General features: G+C 55.8%; 1 protein-coding gene across 1 annotated transcript in view; it reads left to right on the top strand.

Annotated features, from left to right (window-relative positions):
• The window catches only part of ZAN (zonadhesin), a 38,489-nt gene that overhangs the window by 15,351 nt on the left and 830 nt on the right, over positions 1-22,308 (top strand). The window contains 29 exon segments of the mRNA XM_018039999.1: positions 744-887; positions 1,243-1,350; positions 1,454-1,623; positions 2,658-2,860; positions 4,126-4,267; positions 4,542-4,789; positions 5,009-5,189; positions 5,435-5,546; positions 5,903-5,997; positions 6,295-6,471; positions 7,969-8,177; positions 8,442-8,586; positions 8,878-9,122; positions 9,200-9,364; positions 9,566-9,690; positions 10,006-10,298; positions 13,424-13,635; positions 14,096-14,237; positions 14,555-14,802; positions 15,859-15,988; positions 16,194-16,368; positions 16,681-16,857; positions 17,099-17,173; positions 17,617-17,770; positions 17,772-17,816; positions 17,924-18,062; positions 18,570-18,710; positions 19,783-19,885; positions 19,976-20,019. Coding sequence (XP_017895488.1) covers positions 744-887; positions 1,243-1,350; positions 1,454-1,623; positions 2,658-2,860; positions 4,126-4,267; positions 4,542-4,789; positions 5,009-5,189; positions 5,435-5,546; positions 5,903-5,997; positions 6,295-6,471; positions 7,969-8,177; positions 8,442-8,586; positions 8,878-9,122; positions 9,200-9,364; positions 9,566-9,690; positions 10,006-10,298; positions 13,424-13,635; positions 14,096-14,237; positions 14,555-14,802; positions 15,859-15,988; positions 16,194-16,368; positions 16,681-16,857; positions 17,099-17,173; positions 17,617-17,770; positions 17,772-17,816; positions 17,924-18,062; positions 18,570-18,710; positions 19,783-19,885; positions 19,976-20,019 — 4,547 coding nt within the window.

The raw sequence follows: 22,308 nt of genomic DNA, 5'->3' as shown, positions 1-22,308 counted from the left end.
CCTCCCTCCCTCTCAGGGACTCTCCCATCCCCCTTCCCCTGCCATCCTGGGTGCTCATTCTCAGTCATGGGTAGGAAACACCTAGCTCCACCAGCAGGCCTCCCTTTGGTTGCGGAGGGGGAGGAAATGCTTTCAGGGCCGTGGGATAATAGCAGGATATATACACAAGGCTTCGGGAATGTTCTAGAAGGAGTTGCTAATGAGCCGTGGGAGCCTTTAAAACAGTGGTCTCTTGACTGCAGTCTTCACGGATGAGTAGATCCCCAGATGGCCAAACAAGGGAAAGAAAGACTTGACAGAAATGCTGGAGGCTTCCCTGGTGGTCCAGCTGTTAAGACTTTGTGCTTCCAATGCATGGGGCACAGGTTCGATCCCTGGTTGGGGGACTAAGATCCTGTATGCTGCACGGTACAGGCAAAAAATTAAAAAAAATTTTTTTTAAGTAAAAAAAGAAATAGTAAACAGTAATTCCAAGGGGAAAAGTGGAATGTCTTAGGGCCAGCAAGAAGTTTGCCATGACTGGAAGATGGGGTGTGAGCAGAAGAATGGGAGGACTGGAGACGTGAAGACAGCTTACGGGCGAGAGCTGGAGGTCGTGGTGCACCTGGTGCCTGGTGTGGAGCCCTGGTTCCCTGTCTGCACCTCTTGGTCCACAGCCCACCTCTGCCCATGGCCTCCCGCGACCCCTGCCCCTCTGTGGTCCCTCAGATGATGGAGACCCTTACTCTCCACAAACCCTACAGCACCTACTCCAGCAAACTCTGCGGTTTCTGTGGCAACTATGACGGCGACAGTAGCAACGACAACAAGAAGCCGGATGGCAAACCAGCACGAGATGAGAAGGAGCTGGGTAACAGCTGGCAGACCTCGGAGGATGAGGACCAGACGTGAGGACCTCCCTGCCCCCAAGTCCGCCCTCCTGCTCCTTTGCCCCTTCGAGGAACCAAGAACCCTGGCCGGCATCACTCCTGGTCTGCACTCTGTATGCCCCCACGTCTGGCTTTCTCCTGGATCTGGTTCCCTACGAAATTCACTGCCACCACGCTTACGCCACCCTCCCCACCTGTGGTCCCCAGGCGACTCTGAGCAGCCCCGCCTCCTGCTGGCGGGCCCCGTTTTCCCACCTCTTGGCGTTCAGATGTTGTCCACTAGGGGGCGTCGAGAGCGGGGAGACTGCCCGGGCCCGGAGGGGATGGAGGCGAGCCTCGGTCCTTAGGGCTTGTGGGGGTGAGTCTCTTCCAGGTGCCAGGAGAACCAGGCATCTCTCCCATCTTGCGATACTGACTTGAAGAACACAATGTCGAGGCCGGAGTACTGCGGACGGCTCGTGGTCGCTTACGGAGCCTTTCAGTACGTAGCGGGGAGGAACAGGAGGGCCCGTGCTCGGGCCCATCAAAACGGGAGGAACGAGTTTCTGTCCTCTCATCCCTTCTGACCTGGCCTCTCTCCCTAGGGCCTGCCTGCCTCACCTCAGGGTCTCCTCCTTCTTCGACAACTGCCTGCTTGACATGTGCAACTTCCAGGGGCTGCAGCAGGTACTGTGTACCCACATGTCAGCCTTGACTGAGACCTGCCAGGAAGCCGGATACGCAGTGAAGCCCTGGAGGGGACCCCAGTTCTGCCGTGAGTCGTGCGAAGGTGCCGGGCCCCTTTCTTCACACTCACACATCAGAGGGCTGGTGGCTTCTGAGAATGGTGGCACAGGCCGGGAGGTGTGGGGGCGGCACCTGATGGAACCCCTTCATCCCTACACAAGGACCAGGAAATCCGCAGAGTCGAAAACCTCCCCTGAGAAAATCACACGGTCACCTGCACACTCAGGAAGGCTTCCTGGGGTTTCCTCCCAGCTGTGGATTTTCCAGGCAGTATTTTCACTCTAGGGCTGCCCTGGTGGCTCAGACGGTAAAGAGTCCGCCTGCAGTGCAGGAGACCCCGATTTGATCCCTGGGTCTGGAAGATCCCCTGGAGAAGGGAATGGCAACCCACTCCAGTATTCTTGCCTGGAGATTCCCATGGACGGATGAGCCTCGTGGGCTACAGTCCATGGGGTCACAAAGAGTCAGACACGACTTAACGACTCAACAACAGCATTTCCACCCTGGGTTTAGCTTGGTTTTGTTACATCTGATCTGGGCCCTGAGTACACGCTGACCTTTTTTATTTCTGTTAAAGTCTTAATTAAAGTTCTTTGGGAAAAGATTTTTTAAAGAGAAAAAGAAAGCCTTCCCAAGACCTGAGGGTATGGATGTGAGAGCAATGCACACGTGTGTGAATGCACACCAGGTGGAGCAATATACACGTAAAATGCAGACTGCTGTGTGGGAGGGCGCCCCACAGCTCCCAGTCCTGGCCCAGCTCTCTGGGGGGCCTGCTTGAGCGCCTCGCTGGGGCCACATGGGTTCTGACTGGCTCCCCTGGGGCAGAGCTCCTGAGGCTCCTGGTGGGTCTGCTCCCGTGGTTCTGCCTCTTGGCACCTCCCTGCAGGGCCCCCTCCAGGCCCAGGGCGTGGAGGCTGAGTTCCTTGGTGGTTTCTCCCAGTTCCTCTCTTCTGGAGATCGGGCTGAAGCCTCTGGCCATGGGCCTTCCGAGCTCCAGGCTGGAAACTACCTCTTTCCTCTTCTCCCGACCCTGCCTCACCTGTGCCCCCCCTCCACCAGCGCTGGCCTGCCCACCCAACAGCAGATACACCCTGTGTGCCAAGCTGTGCCCTGACACCTGCCATTCCACGTTCTCGGGCATGGCCTGCCAGAACCGCTGCGTGGAGGGCTGCGAGTGCAACCCGGGCTTCATCCTCAGCGGGCTCCAGTGTGTCCCCCAGTCTGAGTGTGGCTGCCTCGACCCCACAGCCGGCTACTTCAAGGTGAGCCGCCGGGGCTGGGCCGTTCTCAGTGCTGCAGCCAGAAGGCACTGGTGCGGGTTCTGAAGTCTCTGACCAGCGCGTGGGCAGGAGACTGGGGGTGGGGAGATGGGTAGGAGGAGGGCTTAGGTCTAATTCCCCTTTTTCCTTCTTCAATTCCAGTACTTTTCACCAGAGTCAGCCCAGGCCCCAGCAAAACCTGGGACCCCCGGTTCTCTCCCTTCCTGTCTCCCCTGCCCGTCACTTCCCTGAGTCACTTCTCTTGTTTCTCATCCCCTGAAGGCTCAGGCATGTCTGCATCTCACCCGCATTCTTTTGCCTATGGAGGGTCCATTTCTCAGTTGCTACCTGGACCCCATCCGAACCATCTTCTCAGAGGCACTGCTTGGAGCTAGCCCTGATCTGTGAAACTTCTCTCTTCCTTCTTTGCAAGGCCTGAGGATGAGGTCCGTCCAAGCCTCCACCACCTGATGTCCATGGGGCTCTCCCCTACTCAGAGCCGCGTTCCAGGCTGGCCCCCAGAACACTCCTTATCCACCTTTTACTCTTTCAATTTCACCTTCTTTGCAGCCCCTTTTCCCCTGCTTGGCCTCCCAGGCACCACCTGAGTTAGCCACCTTCTCCTCCTTTGAGGTCCTGTTGAAATGCTGCCTCCTCCTGGAAGCACCCTGAGAAGCACCCCTAAACTCTTGCAGGAAGTGCCAATGGCAGGAAACACCCTGGGTGCCCTGATGGTCACCTCTGGGTACATAACGGTCTGGGGCACGGGATCTGTTTGTTTACGTGTTGACCATCCCCTCTGGACTGTGAGTTCCGTTAGGGCAGGGGCGTCGTCCATCTGGTTCATTACTGAATTCCTGACGCCTGGCACGAGGCGGATAATAACTATCTGTTGAAACAGTGGACAGACAAATAACGGAGTGACTGAATAAGCGAATGGAGCTGAGCCTGGAGCTTTGGGATGACACAAACGCCTTCCCAAGGAGCAGGCAGTGATCTGAACAGCAGCGCTAAGATGACCTTCTATTTTAAGAAGCGTGTGTTTGTCTATTCATGGTGGCATACTGACTCTAGTTGTGGTGCCCATACTCCCGTGTGTGCAGACTTTGTAGCTGCTACACGCAGGCTTAGCTGCTTTGCCGCATGTGGGATCTCTGTTCCCCAAACTGGGATTGAACCTGCATCTCTCTCCTGCATTGCAAGGCAGATTCTTAACCACTGGACCATCAGGGAAGTCCCGACCAGGGGACGGCTTCTTTTCCTTCCAGGTAGGGGAGCGGTGGTTCAAGCCAGGCTGCAGACGGCTCTGCATCTGTGAAGGCACTAACAGAACTCGCTGTGTGCCATGGCAGTGCCAGGCCCAAGAGCTGTGCGGTCAGCAGGATGGCACCTATGGCTGCCACCCTCAAGGTGAGCCTGGGGGCTGCCCAAATGACCTTGAGCGGAGGCATGGTCCTGTCCTAAAGCAGAGAGCTGGGGTATAACCAGGGGCTGGGAGGTGATTGCCCGGAATCAAAACAACATCTTTAAGAACCCAGACAGTGAGGCTGGAGCAGTCCCTGACCTTGACCTCTCCATGCCTTACGGACCATCCTGATGAGCCGTGGGTACCATCACCACGTGGACTCGCCAGGATGGCAGATCAAGGTGAGTGCATCCCTGAACGCCGTCTCCTGGTGCCCAGGGTCGGCCACCTGCACTGTCTGGGGGGACCCCCACTACCTGACATTCGATGGAGCCCTGCATCACTTCATGGGCACCTGCACCTACATCCTGACCCGGCCTTGCTCGTTGAAGTCCCTGGAGAACTACTTCTTTGTGAGCGCCACCAACGAGTTCCGTGGCGGAAACTTGGAGGCCTCCTACGTCAAAGCCGTCCAGGTGCAGGCCTTCGGCATCAGAGTCTGGATGCTCAAAGGCCTCAAGGTCATGGTGCGTGCCTGCGCCTGCCTCCCCGGCCCCACCCCCAGCCCATGCGGCATCTCTTCCCTTCCCTCTTGCCTGCAATTACACCTGTCCGGCAGATACCGAAACCCCAGTTTCTGAGACATACCCTCCATCACCCCCGCCCCCCGCCTGCTCCCTGGTCTCTGCCCCATTGTTATCCTGTCCCCGGAGCCTTTCCCTACCTCGTCCTCCCTACCTCTGTAGCTGGACGGTCGCCAGGTGGCTCTGCCCCTGTGGTTTGCGCATGGCCGGATGACCGTGAGGTCCAGTGGCTCCTTTATCCTCCTCTACACGGACTTTGGGCTTCAAGTTCGCTATGATGGGTACCACCTGGTGGAAGTGACCGCTCCTTCCTCCTATGCCGGCCGACTCTGTGGGATGTGTGGTGAGCTCCCTGGGCACTTGTAGGCGAAGCGTGGGCCACGGGCAACCCGAGCCTCTCAGGGATCTTGCTCATCCACACGTGAACAGGTGCTTGGCGATCTGTTACTCGGTTGAGGGCGTCGTGTGTGAGGGTAGGTGTGAAGGGAAGCTGAAGATAAAGGAAGAGAAAAGCCTTCTCTTGGAGAGAGGGTGGCTTCTTGGTCTTGGGACCGAGCCTGCGGCCTCTCTGACTGCTTGGTCCCCCAGGGAACTACAACAACAACAGCCTGGACGACAATCTGCAGCCCGATAAAAGACCTGCTGTCAACTCCGTGCGCCTGGGGGCCTCCTGGAAACTAAATGAGTTATCTGAATCTGGGTGAGCGGGGAATGGGGAGAGCGGGGAGCTGGACCGGGGCAGGGAGCTGCCTGCTTGGCAGGCAGCCTGGCGGTGTCCCCAATCTCTCCTGGAGTTGATGGAAGGTTGTTCCAACCTCCCACACCCCTGCCTGCTGATTTCTCCTGGGCTTCTTGACCTGTCTCTGGGGAAGTCCACCCTGAGATCTAACCTTTCTCCTTCCTGCTGCATCTGCTGACCTTACTACTCAAGGCCCTCACTCTGTTCTCCTCTCCCACCCTGGTTCCCCTCCCCGCTTCCCTCTCCACGTCTGCTTTGGCTTTTGGGAAGTGTCCTCTGATCCTAAATTCCTGTCCCTTCCCCTCCCCCTCTGTTAGCTGCTTTGCTGCAGATGCCAGGCCCCCCAGGTGCCTGGAAAAGAATGCAACTGACCCCTGGAGTAAGAACTGTGATATCTTGGTGAATCCCCAGGGTAAGCCACGCAGGGGCCCCTGTTTGCTCCCCCTTACCCCCAGGACAGGAGACAGAGGAGGGGGGCTGATCACTGAGGAAGGGAGGTGAGACAGGAAATAGAGACAGCGGAGTGGATGCGGAGGCAGTGGTCCCCTGGGGGCGCTGATGGATCTGTGGGGGTTTTTTGCATCTCAGGCAGTAGGTTGTTAATAATCATGGGTTTGGATGGAAGTGGATGGAGACTTTGCCCCAGAGCAGCCTCATGGTTCCGCTTCCTCCCGAGGCTCACTCTCGCCTACCTCGTTTCATCCACCAGGACCCTTCTCCAGGTGCCACAAGGTGGTGGCCCCGCAGGCCAGCTTCACCAGCTGTGTGTACGGCCAGTGTGGGACCAAGGGCGACGCGTTCACGCTGTGCCGCTCCCTGCAGGCCTACGCGTCCCTGTGCGCCCGTGCCGGCCAGGTCCTCACCTGGCGGAGCAGCACCTTCTGCCGTGAGTGACCTAGCGGAGTCCCCTGAGCCCCGCCCTCTCTCCCTCTCCCTCAGTTCTGCTCTTCCGCTCTCCCCTTCGCAGCCAGCCCCCAGCCCCCATGTGGGATGCCCTCTGTCCCCCCTCTCCAGTCTCTTGGAGCCCAGCCACCATCTTCCCCTCGACTCCCTCGGCTGGGAGCCCCCATCTGACTTTCACCTCACCAATGGCACTAGTGGTAAAGAACCTGCCTGTCGATGCAGGAGGCATAAGAGATACAGGTCGGGACCTAAGAGACCTGGGTCAGAAGACCCCCTGGAGAAGGGCATGGCCACCCACCCCAGTATTCTTGCCTGGAGAATCCCCACGGACAGAGCAGCCTGGCAGGCTGCAGTCCATAGTGTCACAAAGAGTCAGACCTGAAGCAACTTACCAGCACCAAAAAGTTCTGACCTCATTTGGCTGCTGTCTCCTTCCCATCTTCCCCAGGTCACCCGTGTGATGACCTTTCTTCCTCTTTCCCAGGAACTCTTTTTTTTTTTTGAATTGTAGTAAAATATACAGAACACAAAAATTACCATTGTAACAAATTTTTAAGTGTCCAGTTCAGCAACATTAAGTGCATTCACCTTGTCATGCAACCATTATCACCATTGTTTCCAGAACTTTTTCTTCTTCCCAAACTGAAACTGTCCCCGTTAAACACAAGTCCCCATCCCTCTCCCCCCAGCCCCTGGCAAGCACCATCTACTCTCTATCTCTATGCATTCGAGGACTCTAGAGACCTCATCTAAGTGAAATCACACAGTATTCATCTTTTTGTGACTAGCTTATCTTAGTATAATGTCCCCAAGTTTCACCCACATTGCAGCAGGCTCCAGAATTTCCTTCTTTGTAAGGCTGAATCATATTCCATTGTAGGGATGGACCCCTTTTTGTTAATCCATTCATCTGACACTTCCAGGAGCACTCTTTAAAAATGTTTTTGTCCTGTGTTGTTTGTAGGATCTTAGTTCCCCCACCAGGGGTTGAACCTGTGCCCTCAGCAGTGAAAGCGAGGAGTCTTAACCACTGAACCGCCAGGGAATTCTTTCTTAGGAATTCTTTTTTTTAATCCATTAAAAATTTTTTTAAATTAATTTATTTAATTTGGCTGCGCTGGGTCTTCGTGGTGGCGCGGGTTCTTCTCTAGTTTCGGGGCTTGGGCTTCTCCTTGCGGGGGCTTCTCTCATTGCAAAGCACGGGCTCTAGGGCACGTGGGCTTCAGTAGTTGCGGTGGGTGGGTTCAGTAGTTGCGGCTCCCAGGCTCTGGAGCGCAGGCTCAGTAGTTGTGGCTTACCAGCTTAATTGCTCCGCGGCACGTGGAATCTTCCTGGATCAGGGATCGAACCCGTGTCTCCTGCATGGGCAGGCGGATTCTTAGCCACTGGACCACCAGAGAAGCCCTTAGGAGCTCTTCAGGCCCCAAGGTCAAGAGAGCTGGAAATGACTCCTCCTTCCTACACGCCAATCTCTTCTTAGCTCTGAAGTGTCCGTCAGGCAGCAGATACAGCCCCTGCGCTGACCCCTGCCCGGCCACCTGTCTCAGCCTGAGCACCCCATCGTACTGCCCGTCTTCGCTCCCCTGTGCCGAGGGGTGCGAGTGTCAGAGAGGCCACATCCTGAGTGGGACCACCTGTGTGCCCCTCAGCGAGTGTGGCTGCACCAGCCCCGGGGGTGCCTACCACTCGGTGAGAAGCCAGACTGCAAGGGGGCCTCCATGAGTTGGGGGCCAGAGGGCTCAGAGCCTGCAAAGAGGTGTCGGGGAGGGGCAGTGCTGGGGGCTGAGAAGCAAAATTCAGAAGCCTGGAGCTTGAGAAAGGCTGGTGATGGAGGCGGGAGGCTGAACAACGACGACCTCTTGGGGGCCCCAGGGTGCAGTGGTGCAGGGGAGGCCTCCGTCCCTCTCCAGCTTCCAAGTTTCTATCGGCTCCGCTGATGTCCGCGCCCCACAGGTTGGGGAGAGATGGTACACGGACAAGACGTGTTCCCGGCTCTGCACCTGCTCCATCCACAACAACGTCTCCTGCTTCCAAACCGCCTGCAAGCCTGGCCAGATGTGCTGGCCCCGCGATGGGCTGATGCGGTGCCGGGGGGCAGGTAGGAGGCCCACCGAGCATGGGGGAGGACCTTCAGCCACCAAAACCACCCCTCCGTCCAGGAGGGGCTCCTCGGGGTTCACTCACGGCTCCCACGGCAGTTGTGAACTCAGGATATTAAAAGTCTCTCCCGGGCCGAGCGGCACCTGCCCCACCTCCTCGGGTCTTGACTCTTCTTTGTCCCCCTGCCTTCTGAGGCTCCCTCTCCTCCACATCCTTTCCGTGAAGGTGGGGAGAAGGCCTGTTCTTGCTGGAGGCTGGACCACTCCTCAGCCGCCTTTCTGTCCTGCAGGGATGGGAGTGTGCCAGATCCAGGACAGGTCCCGGTACATAAGCTTCGATGGCAGTTACCATGCCGTCCAGGGCGCTTGCACTTACGTCTTGGCGAAAACGTGTCACTCCACCATGGACCTGCCTTTCTTCAAGATCAGTGGCAAGAATGGGCAGCAGCAAGACCAAGCTCACACTTCCTACCTCCGCAAGGTCTACGTACACGTCTTCAATACCCTGGTCACCCTGAAGAAGGACCACGTGCTGGTGAGCGGGGCGGTGGTGAGGGGAGGACATGAGCTCTGGTCCTTCCTGCTGCTCACGGGTCCTGCCTTCCTCTCTAGATCAATGGCACATGGGTCCCCCTGCCTGCGACCTCCCAGATCCGGGGAGTCAGCGTCTTTTCCAGGGACGGCTACATGGTGCTCACCATCAGCATTGGGGTGGAAGTCAAGTTTGATGGCAATGGTTTCCTGAAGATCGAAATCCCAAAAGCCTATTATGGAAAGGTGAAGAAAACATCTGGGTCACTTCGTAGGGGCGTCAGCCTGCAGGGAGCGGGGTGCCCGACTGAAGAGTCACTCCCCAGAATGGGAAAAAGCTGCAGGGTGGGGATGCCTTTCTCTTCGGAGTGGAAAGGGGGTGCCAACCACAAATGCCCCCTGCCATCCCAGATGCGAAAGATCCCTCTTTCCTCTCTGCCCACCCAGACCTGCGGCGTGTGCGGGAACTTCAACGGTGAGGAAGAAGACGAACTGCTGATGCCTAATGACGAGCTAGCCCCAGATGACATCACGTATGTGGACAGTTGGCAAGATAAGGAGATTGACCCAAGGTAATTGTCCCCAAAGACTCTCTGCCTTTGTTGGCATAGGAACGCGAGTTGGGATTCTAGACCATATGGCCCACCTGGGATGGAAAGACTGAAGTGGTCCTCAATGCGTATCGCTTGACAGGGGGTGGCATCTGGGTCTTCCTGTCTTGGCTTCAAAATGTGGGAGGCGACGGGGGCCACGTGGAAGGCTGGTCAGAGCCCAGGCCAGCTTCCAGGTGAAGACAGGAGGGGTCTAGAGGGTGGTTTGGGAGCGCCAAGTTGTTTTCATAGATGAGGCCATGGCTGTCCCTGTGATGACCCCCTTTCCCTTCCCAGTTGCCGAGATGATGACAAGACCGAAGAAGAATCGGAGAAGGAGCCAGAAACGACCTGCCAGCCAGCTGACCTGGAGAGAGCCCAGGAGCAATGCCAGGCAGCCTTTCAGACTCCGGGCTGGGCAAGGTGTGCCAGCCGCGTGATCCTCAATCCCTTCTTGGTCAGATGCACCAACAGCCTCTGTGAATTTGGGGGCCTGAGCAGCACCCTCTGCCAGTCTCTGCAAGCCTTCGCGACTGCCTGCCAAGCCCAGGGCATCAGGCCTCCCATCTGGAGAAATAGCAGCTTCTGCCGTGAGTGTCCCCTCTGGCCACCCCCAGACTGCTCCCAAACCTCCTTTTCATCTGTGTGTCTCTCTCTCTTTTTAAAAACATGAGTTTGGTACTTTAAAAAAATTATTTTTATTTTTATTTATTTGGTTGTACCAGGTCTTAGTTTCGGCCTGCTGGATCTTTAGCCGCAGCATGTGGGATCTGGGCTTCCTTGGTGGCTCAGACGGTAAAGAATCCGCCTGCAGTGCAGGAGACCTGGGTTCGATTCCTGAGTTGAGAAGATCCCCTGGAGGAGGGCATGGCAACCCACTCCAGTATCCTTGCCTGGAGAATCCCCATGGACAAAGGAGCCTGGTGGGCTAGAACCCATGGGATCGCAAAGAGTCGGACACGACTGAGTGACTAAGCACACACGTGGGATCTAGTTCTCTAATCAGGGATCAGCCCCAGCTCCCCTGCATTGGTAGAGTGGAGTCTTAGCCACTGGACCACCAGGGAAGGCCCCACCTGTGGAGCCCTGAAAGCTCCTCCATTCTTCTTTTTGGTGTTTTCTGACCTATTTCTGGCCTCATTTTCTCTAATGTGGACCATTTACAGTAAGCTCTTAGCCGGTGTCCCCTGTCGCAGGATGGCACAGGCTGCTTCTCAGCACTGTCGTTCCAAAGGAGATGTGATCATGTTACACCTGTGAGCCATTGTGCCTGCAAGTCTGAGCTCCTCTCGGAGATGTTTGAGATCCTGTGAGCTGTCCACCCCCAGCTCCCCCTTGTTACTTGTGACCGGCATCACCTGCAACATACCATCCTATTCCCCACGTGGGCCTCGCTTTCCCACACCCCTCCCTGCCTTTATACACACCCTTTCCTGCACCCCAAAAGTTCTTTATTCTCCTCTCCTGGCAGATTCCAAGGCATTCTTCTCTCTTTCCTTTAAAAAGTTTTTTTAAAATTATTATTCACGTACTATATTCTTCTACCCTTTAAAAGTATACAATGTGGGGATTTCCCTAGTGATTCAGGGGTTAAGATTCCACCGCAGGGAGTGTGGGTTCGATCTCTGCTCAGGGAACTAAGAGCCACACAATTCACAAAAAAAAAAAAAAAAAAAAAAAAGTATACAACTCATGGATTTTCAGTATCTTCACAAGGTTATACAACCAGCACTGCTATTTAATTTCAGAACTTTAAAAATTTTAAAACAGTAAAGTGTTTTTCATTTGTGCTGCATTCCTATGGTTCAAAATTTTTTAAAGTATTAGAAGATTCCCAGTGAAAAGTCTCTTTTCATCCTGACTCTGGGCCCCAGGCCCTAGCCTGCTCTTATCCGCATCTGAGTATTTTTCCAAAAGTCTTTTCTATCTGCACATACAAACAAAGGCAAATTTATTTCCCATATTTTCTTACAAACAACAGAGAGGACACAGTCGTTTGTACTTCATTATTTTTCACTTGGCTGCCCTTCCTCGTCAGGTATGTAAAAAGCATCCTTACTCTCTTTTGCAGACATGTCATAATTCATTTGTCATCGTTTATTTAACTAGTTTCTATTGATGGACTTCCTAGTTGTTTCCAGTCTTTGGCTATTGCAAACAGTGCTGCGATGCATAACCTTACGCAGATGCAGTTTTCTATGTGTGTGTCTCTTATCTGTAGGATAAATTCCTAGCAGTGGAATTGTTGGATCGAGGATTGTGTGAGTTTATGCTTTTGAGAGATCTTGCCAAATGGCCTTCCATAGAGGTTGAGGCATTTGCATTCCCACCAGCAACACTGCCCATTTCCCCACAGCCTCGCCAACACACAGTATTATCATGCTTTTGGATTTTTGCCAATCTGATAAGTGAAAGATAAAAAGAGTCTTAATTTGTATTTTTCCTATTATGAGTGAGGTTGTGCATTCTTTCATACATTCAGGAGCCGTTTGGATTTCCCTTCCTGTGATTTCTTCCTACCTTTTCACCATTTTTCCACTGGTTTGTTGCCCTTTATTGAAATATTTTATAGATGTCCTTTGCTACAGAGAGTAGCCAGCCCTTCATTAGTGCTATGAGTCAAAAAATTTTTTCCATGTCCTTTTTTTCATCTTTGACTTTTTATTTTTTTACCATGCAGAAATATATATATATATATGTATTTACGAGGTCAGATATAACAGTCTTTGTTTTATGGCTTCTGCATTTTGAGCCCCAGTTACAAATGCCTTCCCTACTCTGAAGTTAAAAAATTTGCCTACATTTTGCCCTAGCATTTGTATGGTTTCTTTTTTTGTATATGTAAATATTTTGATCCGTGGGGATGTATCCTGCTGTGTAGGGTGAGAACTCAATCAACTTCATGTTTATTTTTTCCCAGTATTATTAAATGACCAGTCTCTTTTTCCACTGACTCAGATGTCACATTTTATGTTAAATTCCCGTGTGTATTTGAGTTCCTCTTTGGGCTTTTTCTCCTCTTCCACTGCTCCATTTAGCTTCATTTACTAGCAACACAGTGTTGTGATCATTGAGAGTTTAAGTAGTGTTTAGATTTCTGGCAGGGACATTTAGTTTTTTTTGTTTGTTTGTTTTGGTTTAGAGTTTTCCCAGCTTTTTTGGTTTGTTTATATCCTCATCTCCACTTTAATGTCATCTTTCCCTATTTAAACAAAAAAAACACACCAAAATCCCGTTGGTATATTTTATTGCTATCACATTAAATGTACAAATTATCTTAGGGAGGGAATTCCTGGGCAGTCCAGTGGTTAGGACTGTAGGGTGCACAGGTTCGATCCCAAGCTGGGGAACTAAGACCCCAAATGTGGCCCCACGTGACCTAATAACGGTAATAAAATTAATTTAGGGAGAACTGACATCTTCATGTTGTGGACTCTTGCTATCTGTGAACGTTTTCATTTGTTTGCAACTACTTCTGCTCAAAGGGTTTTACTTAGCTCCCCAGCAGAGTGAGTCCCTCCCTGCCCTGGGCTCCTGTCATGCTGGTACACAGGCCAGTCACGAGCTTGCTGCCCAGATGCACCGAGGTCGCGCTGCACCTGCTGCCCGACCACAGGCTCCCACGCCAAGACGGGAGGAGCAATCTTGCTCTATTCTGTCCTCAGGCCCACCACGGAGCCCACGCTCAGTCCGCGTTTCTCCCCCACCCTTCCAGCTCTGGACTGCCCCCCCCACTACGTCTACACCAACTGCTTTCCCCACTGCCCCCCTACCTGCGACAACCCGGAAGGCCGGTGCAAAGGCTCCAGGGGTCCCTCCAACTGCGAGGAGGGCTGCGTCTGTGAGCCCGGCTACGTGCTCAAGGAGCGGCAGTGTGTGCCCAGGAGTCAGTGTGGCTGCCGGGGCGCCCGGGGCAGATTCCTCCCCGTGAGTGGGGAATGGGAAGTAGGGGTGGGGGGGACCACCCACACACCTTCAGGATGCCGCCTTCCCCTGGCCTGTGCTGCTGCGGCTGGCGCTGGATGTGAAGGCTGGTGGCTGGGGTGGGTGGCCTCCTGCCAGGACTGGGGTGGAGGGTGTGTGGTTTGGATGTGAGGACTGAGGCATGGTAGAGTGGCCTTGGTTTGAAGATCTTGGTGGTACCCCTCTTGAGTCACAGGGCTTCTGTGACCCCAGTTTCCTCATCTGGAAGATGGGTTCAGCAGTACCTCCTGAGACAGTGCAGTGCCTCTAGGGAGCGCTACAGGGACAGAGGGTGCCTTGGCACTGGGACTGCCTCTGGCCTGTGCCAAGTGAGCCGTCAGACTGTGGGCTTAGACTGAAGTCGTCGAGGAAAGAGAGCTGGCCCTCCCTTCCTCACTCCTCGTTCTTCCCGTGGCATCTGCAGGAGGGTAACGCCTGGTTCTCCAGCAGTTGCTCCCAGAGGTGTACCTGCCAGGCGGGAGCCATTCAGTGCCGGGCCTTTGCCTGCCCCGCCAGCTCCCGGTGTGAGACCGACGAGGATGGCAAAGAAATCTGCAAACCCTACAGTAAGGGGGCCCTCAGGAGGTGCAGTCGAGGAGGGGAGCCCAGGCTGGGGGCTCTGGGGAGAGGGAGCTGCTGACATAGACAGAGGTGGGCTCTCACCTCTTACCAGCTTGCTAATCGCCTGCAGATTCTCTCTGGGATCTACCTTTAGGGCGAAAAGAACGAACCAGGCAAGGGAGATCCTCTCAAGCTGGGAGAGGGAGAGGGTGGAAATATCAAGTTCAGGGAACAGGAGGCACCGGGGGCAGGCGGGTGAGGGGCCCTGGGGCCGTTCCACTGGTCAGGGCCATTCCTCCTCAGTGCTGGCTCTTCTTGGCAGGGTCGGAGCGATGCACGGTTTATGGGGACCCCACTTACCGCACGTTTGATGGCCTCGGCTACCGTTTCCAGGGCCGCATGACCTACTATCTGGTCAAGACCGTGGATGTGCTCCCCAGTGGCGTGGAGCCCTTCATCGTGGAGGGACGCAACAAGATGTATGCGTCTCACAACCCCATTTTCCTGCACGAAATCATCGTGATGGTCTACGGCTACACGGTCCAGCTCCAGCATGAACTGGAGCTTGTTGTAAGAGCTGGGCCAGGCAGGGTGGGTCGGGGGAGGCAGGTCAGTCCATGAGAGGCCACCAGGAGCAGGTGGAGCCAGGGCTGCCCGTTCCTTGGGAGGTTCCTGGCAGAGGCTGCCTAGTTGTAGAAATCAGAATCAGTGTTGCACTTACCTCCTTGGGAGCCCAAGCTGGGCAGGAGGATTTCAGGTAAGGTTGGGGAGAGGTGGGACAGTGGGAAGAAGGGAAGATCCGACAGGCAGTCTGAAGAAGCACCAGGGATGCCCACCTGCCAGTTGTTTATTTTTTTTGGTAAAGAAACGGGCTGCAACAGGAGCAGACCTCGGAGACGCTCTTGGCATTTGGGATAGTAAAGCTTCCTGGAGTACCCTGTTGCAGAGAATGATGGAACCACAAGGTCCCGAGATGTGCAGAGAAGCGGAGGCCAGCGCAGCAGAGAGTCACCTTTTTAAATATAATTGTATTAATTCTTTTGGTTTCGGCCGCATTGGGTCCTCGCACACGGGCTTTCTCTAGTTGCGGTGAGCGGGGCTGCTCTCCGTTGCGGTGCTCAGGCGTCTCATTGCAGTGGCTTCTCTCGTTCCAGAGCACAGCCTCCAGGGGCTCGGGCTTCAGGAGCTGCCACTCATGAACATGGTAGTTGCGGCTCCTGGGCTCTAGAGCTCGGGCTCAGCAGCTGCGGCGCACGGGCTCAGTTGCTCCGCGCTGTGTGAGATCTTCCCAGACCAGGAATCGAACCCACGTGGCGCTTGTGGTAAAGAACCTGCCTGCCCGGGCAGGTGGACATAAGAGACCTGGGTTCGATCCCTGGGTCGGGAAGATCCCCTGGAGAAGGGCATGGCAACCCACTCCAGTATTCTCGGCCTGGAGAATCCCATGGACAGAGGAGCCTGGTGGGCTGCAGTCCATAGGGTCGCACAGAGTCAGACACTACTGAAGTGGCTTAGTATGCACGCATTCCTGCATTGGCAGGTGGATTCTTTACCACTGAGCCACCAGGGGAGCCTGAGGGTCACCTTGATTCAGGCTTTCCTGCGGCTCCCATCTGCCTCCTCCAGGTCAACGGCCAGAAGGTGACCGCCCCCTATGAGCCCGTCGACCAGCTGCGGGTCTCCCTACGAAGCGATCGCCTGTTCGTGATCACAGACTTTGAGCTGGTGGTCAGCTTCAACGGAAAGAACAACGCAGGTGCCTGAGCGTGGGAACCAGAGGGCCAAAGGGAGCGTTCCTGGGAAGGGGGAGGGAAAACCGCCTCACGGAAAACCATGGGCTCCATGAGAGGGTCCCCTGCCTGCAAGCAAGGCCTCAAGCTCTGGGAGACGACCCAGGAGGGGTGGGGAGGGATGAGGTGTGGTGCGGGGGGGTCTCACTCCTGGGCCCCCTCCTCCCGCAGTGATCTCCCTGCCCGTCACTTACCGGAAGCTTGTGCTCGGCCTGTGTGGCAACTGCGACCAGAACAAGAGGAATGATTTTATGCTGCCCAACGGGGCTGTCACCCAGAACCTCCTTGCTTTTGGCAATAGTTGGGAGGTAAAAATGACCGAAGGAAGCTTCCCCCGCATCTCAAGGTGAGAGGGCTGGGGTTCAAAGCAGGGAGGCCCTGACCCGGGGTCGGGGCAGCCAGCCAGGGTGGGCATGAGCACCAACCTAAAATCTGTTCACACAAGCTCACCCGCACTTGCTCAGCAGAGAAGGAGCCCTGAGGCCGAGGGCTCAGACAGGCCTGATTCTTCTCATCCCATCACATCTTTCCTCTCCCGCCGACTGCCGGGCACCGGCCCTGTGGATCCCAGCCTGTGCCCTGGGCCCTCCCCTCCCAGGTCCCTTCGATCGCGGCAGCCCTGGTGGGCCTCACCTGGATCTTCACTGTCTCTGCCCAGGGCTGTACAGGAGGAGGAAGTGAAGGAGGATGCAGTGCTAGGCTTTCCTGGTGTGTCGGGATGCCGCCCGGAGGAGCTGCAGCTCATCAGCCGCACCCAGGCGTGTGGGGCGCTGGTGGACCCCGAGGGCCCCTTTGCTGTCTGTCACCAGACTGTGGCCCCTGAGCCCTTCCTGGAGTGAGTCGGGGACCTGAGACCCTTTATCCAGCTCCTGTGGCCTGTTCTCTGACTGGCTCTCTGTTGGGCACAATTCTGTGCATAGTACCTTGTCACACACACGCACACACACGCACACACATCCCCATGGCATGCTGGCCCACTCTCTGATGGGGCTTCCAGGGCCTCTTCTGCAGGGCTGGGTCTCCTGGCCTCCCTCCCCGTCTCTGACAGCCCCCCACCTGTCCCTGCTGTCCTCCAGGCACTGTGTGTCTGACCTGTGTGCCACCCACGACCCCAAGGAGCAGGAGGAGCTGCGTTGCCAGGTCCTCAGTGGGTATGCCAGCATCTGCCAGGAGGCGGGCGCCACCCCGGCCAGCTGGCGGGACCACACCCACTGTGGTGAGGCCCTGACCTGCCCCAGCAGCTGGCCCCTGACCCCTTCGGCTCTTTCCACCCCTTGTTCTGCTCTGAGCCCCCACAGCTTCCCCCACCTTGGCTTTCCATCTTGGTTCCCCCAGCCCTAGACTCTCCCCCTTGTTAATATCCTCCTGACTGAACCCCTTCCCTGCCCTCATCCCCATCACCCCTTCCCACTCCGTTCTGCCAAGGCCCACCTTTGATCCTCCTCATGAGTTAGTGTCACAGACTAAAAGACTCACAAAGCCGGTCCTCCCTGCCTTTAGCAAGCTCTGTGCTCTGTTGGGTGACCTTCTTTTCCATACCTGGGGGTGCCTACCCCTGCTCTGCCACCTTCTGACTATGACTGTGTCCCCTCAGCCTTGTCATGTCCAGCCAATACTGTCTACCAGAGCTGTATGACACCCTGCCCGGCCTCCTGTGCCACACTGGCAGCCCCCCGGGGCTGCAAGGGCCCCTGTGTGGAGGGCTGTGCCAGCCTCCCGGGCTACATCTACAGCGGAGCCCAGAGCCTCCCCCTGGCCCACTGTGGCTGCACCAACAACGGCATCTACTACCAGGTCCGGGCTGTTAGTGGGAGGCCCCGGGGGAGCGCAGGCGCGAAAGGACAGCCCAACACTGGAGGTCAAGCAGGCGCCCCTGCTTCCTGGGCCTTCTCCCTCTCCAGCAGGGTGACAGCTTCGTGAATGACGACTGCTCCCAGCGCTGCACCTGCGCGCGCACGGGGCTCCTGCTATGTGAGCCCCTCGGCTGCAGCCCTGGGGAGGTCTGCACCCTGGGGAACCGCACTCGTGGCTGCTTCCGAGGTGAGCCGGGACAGGCCCTCGGCTTCCAGCTGCCCTCATCCCCTGTGGGGGCGGGGGAAGGGGGAAGCCCCTGGACCTGGAACAAACCAGCCCTCCCAGTCCTGGGAAGAGCCCATCTCATCAAGATCAGGACTCCTGCCATTTCATCTCTCTCTCTCTCTCTCTCTCTCTCTCTGTCTCTCGGGAGGGACAAGGCAAAGGCCCTGTCTTCCCCGAGCCTCTGCTCTCTGCTCTGCGTTAGTGTCTCAAGATCTCCTTTAGTCCTTACTCAGTACTTGGGGTGAGCATAGCATTCCCACATTATAGGGTAAAGAAAATGGAGTTCAGAAGAGGATAAGCAGTTTCCCCAGATCTCGGGGGTATAGAACCAGGACTGGAAGCCTGGCCAGCGGACCCCAGCGAATCTCTCTGGGAGAATTTCTTCCCTGGCGTCCCAGCCCCCAGGCCCCTCTCCCTGGCTCTGAGTGTCTGCCCAGAACTCCCTCCCACCCGCTTCCATCCTTACAGACAGCCCGTGCCTACAGAACCCCTGTCAGAATGATGGGCGGTGCCGGGAGCAGGGAACCCATTTCACCTGTGAGTGCGAACCTGGTTATGGGGGAGACCGTTGCATGGAGCCGCGGGATGTACCTCCCCCTGAAAAGCCAGGCAAGAACTTCACCCCAGACCTGTACCTCACAAGCTCCTCACCTTCCCCACCAACAATGGCCGCAGAATAAGTCCGTGTATATAATATTAACCTACAGTATCTGTTATAGATGTATGCGTGTGCGTGTGTTAGTTGCTCAGTTGTGTCCGACTCTTTGTGACCCCGTGGATTATAGCTCACCAGACTCCTCTGTCCATGGGATTCTCCAGGCAAGAATACTGGAGTGGGTTGCTATTCCCTTCTCCAGGGGATCCTCCCAACTCAGGGATGGAACCTGGGTCTCCCTCATTGCAGGCAGATTGTTTACCGTCTGAGCCACCAAGGACGCCCATAGATGTATAGTAGATAGTATATTATCAATGTCTTATATTACCATGAGATGTAATAATATAATATTTGGATATGATCCCTAAAGATTAGCAGGATCAGTATCCTGAAAGAATCTCAGAGTCCCTATGCCCTACCCAGCACTCTGGAATCTTCTCTCTGACCCTGAGCTCCCCACTTCTGTGATCTGTATGCCTTACCCTGCTGTTGTTCCCCTCTCCTTTGTCCCTCTTAGCCTCCCTGGTACCTTTCATTAGTTTTCTCTATCCCAAACTATAATCCCCACATGCCTCTGCACCAGCAATTCTCTGACTGTATCCTTGTGCCTAAGATCGGGGTGGGGCAAGGTTGTCTCTGGGACTCAGCCCTAGAGACTTGGATAGGGTAGGTCTCGGTGGGGCCCCAAGATGCCTGCATTTTTTCACAAGCTTCTAGGTGACTGATGGGAGTGATACCAGGGCTACTCTTGGAGAAGCACTGACCCAGCTGATACCCTGGAGTCTGGGGGACCAGCTGGGTGAACATCCTCCTGAAGGGTCTGTGGGAGCTGCGTGTCCGCTGGGAGCAGGAGGGCGGCACCAAGGTCTCGAAAGCCCTAGGAGTGGCAGCTTCCTGAAGGGAGAGCCAGGACCCAGAGACGTGCAGGGAATGCAGTCCACCCAGGGTGGCAGCTGAGGACCGGAAGGGTGTATCCCCCTCACCTCTTATCCCACACCCCTATTTCTGTTCCCTGCACCCCAGAAGCATCCAGCTTTGCCTCCATCCTGTTGCCATTGCTGGTGCCCATGGTGGTCATAGTGCTAGTGGCGGTGACCAGAGGATGCATTTCCAGGAGGAAAGGGAGGAGGTGAGTTTCTGGAAAGGGGCAGAGGAGGGCCGGCTGAGGGGAGCAGACACGGGGAGTGGGCGCTGACCTTCATCACTGGTGTGTTTCTAGGGAGAAAACACAGAGCCAGACCAGAGGCAAGCCGCCGGGTGCGGGTGAGCCCCAGCCCCACGGCCCACAGCTTTGGCGCCTGGCCTGAGGCTCCCTCTTATCCATGTTTTCTCTCAGATTTTAGTCCAGAGCAAGCCCTCAGAGTTGCTCAGTTCTGAGCTGTCCACAGAAGAAAGAGAGATAAAATTCTTTATTTTTGAGATGTGACTTTCCACATGATTCTGGTGGAGGAAGGGTCTGTGAGGTGGACCTTGGTGGGGAGAGACAGAAGGGAGACACGGGGCCGGGGACCTAAGGCTGGATGCTCCAGGAAGTGTCCACAGAGAGGGGAACCGAGGTCTGAGGAGGTAAGGGGCTGTCTGTCCTTTAGACAAAGTCCCATGAGGGGCTTCAGGGGTACAGGAGAAAAGAGGGCACCCCAGGAATCCTAGTTCTTGTAGGTCTTGGCCTCTGAGCTTCCCACTTGGTAAGTGAAAGGTGATCCTGAGGTTTTCTGTTTCTAATGATGAGACTGAAGCTCTGGGCAGAGGCTCAGGGTGGGAAATGTGGCTTTTTCCAAAGGGTCAACTGGCCTGTGACCCAAAGGGCCTTGGGGTTGCTATGGTAACTGAGGGTGGGGGCTGGGGCCCGGCTTGGGAGGAGCTTGGAGCTCCATCCTACTAGGAGTGACCGGCTCACCTCAGCCAAGGGCCAAAGTGCAGACATGCCCGCCCTGAGCCCCACGCCTTGTGCCTCCCACCAGGCAGGTCCTGGGGAAGGGGGCTGGGACGTCCTGCGCGGGCTCTAAGAGAAAAAGGAAGGCTGCCCACTGGGCTCAGATGTGAAATACCAAGGAGAAGGGGACGCCAAAGCAGGCGAGACCCTGGGTTCTAGAAAGGAATCCTTACTCTGTTTGTCCTCCAAATGAGCCCAGGGGCCACCTTTATGTGGCTGACCCAAGGAAGTGAGACCCAAGTTGGTTGGAGAAAGGGCTCCCAGAAGGAAGGGGTGCCCCCGGCCAGGTCACTCTGCCTCTTAGCTGGAGGGAGCAGCTTGCACTCTGGAGCCGGGCTGGCTGTGTTTAACCTGAGCATCACAGGACTCCCAGCTGGATGCCTGGCACCACCCCTTGTCCCCCGCACTGACCTCCCTTTTCCTGCTCTTTGACCCTTTGACTCTCTGTTCTTCATCTGTGTCCGGCTCCCCTGACCTCTGACCCACCTAAGGTCTCCTTATCTAGCCTGGATGTCTGGTTGGCAGTGGTAGGAGGTGGCCTGGACCAGCATCCTCCCTAAGTCCTGGGAAGGACAGAGTCCCGCCCATCCTGTTAGAGGTACAAACAGGAGCCATGTCATCAAGGAAGGCGACAGAGGGTTCCAGAGCATTAGAGATTCCCAAAGGCAGTAGTAGAGGCAGGAAACTGGGGACAGCACCACTCCTGGAGGCTTCCTGGGCTGGGAGGGGCAGAAGCTGGGATTTGGGGTCCTGTACCAACCCCAGCGAAGCTTCCCTGGTGGCTCAGACGGTAAAGAATATGCCTGCAATGTGGGAGACCAAGGTTCAATCCCTGAGTTGGGAAGATGCCCTAGAGAAGGGCATGGCAACCCACTCTAGTATTCTTCCCTGGAAAATTCCATGGACAGAGGGATCTGGTGGGCTACAGTCCATGGGGTAGCAAAGAGTTGGACATGATTGAACAACTCACACACCAACCCCAGCACAACAGGGGGCAACTGAGATGCAAAAATGGCAAGGCTGCACCAGCTTGACAAAGTGGACTGGGTCCAGGCCTGTCCCTGCAGGTGTCCCCTGGGGCGGGCAGGCTGGGAAACTGAAGATGGTGAGAAAGACATCAGGGAATTGACCCCAGCCTCATCTTTCTGCTCAGGAGGGAGTAGTTGGGGGAAGATATTCAGGTGGTTTCCCCTCCCTTCCCAAGAGGCTGGGAGAACCTGCCTGGGCAGCACCTTGAAAGGGAGAATTGTCCTCCAGACCCAGCCCAGCGTGTGTGTTTGTGTGTGTACATATACGTGGGGGGTCCGTGTCGTCCACATCAGCCCCTGCTCCTCCCCCACAACCAAATGCAGACACTGCCCCCACTGCCTCTAAACCAACCCCAGCTGTCAACATCTGGCCCACATCTGTCTCCCTCATCTGGCAGGGCCTCCACCCCAACAGATCCCTCTCCCCGCATCAGGGGGCTGTAGGACCAGGGTCCCGAGCTCTAGGCCTCCCCTGTCTCATAGAGCCCCTCAGCCAGGGATCGGAAACCAGGGAGGTGGGGGGAAGGAGGGCAGCCCCACCCCGGAGGTGCCCCAGGCTCTTGGCAGAGCCATCTGGAGCCGTTAGAAGCA

This window comes from Capra hircus, chromosome 25 (genome assembly GCF_001704415.2).
Source record: "Capra hircus breed San Clemente chromosome 25, ASM170441v1, whole genome shotgun sequence".
NCBI lineage: Eukaryota > Metazoa > Chordata > Mammalia > Artiodactyla > Bovidae > Capra > Capra hircus.
This window is presented reverse-complemented; position numbering and strand designations above follow the sequence as displayed.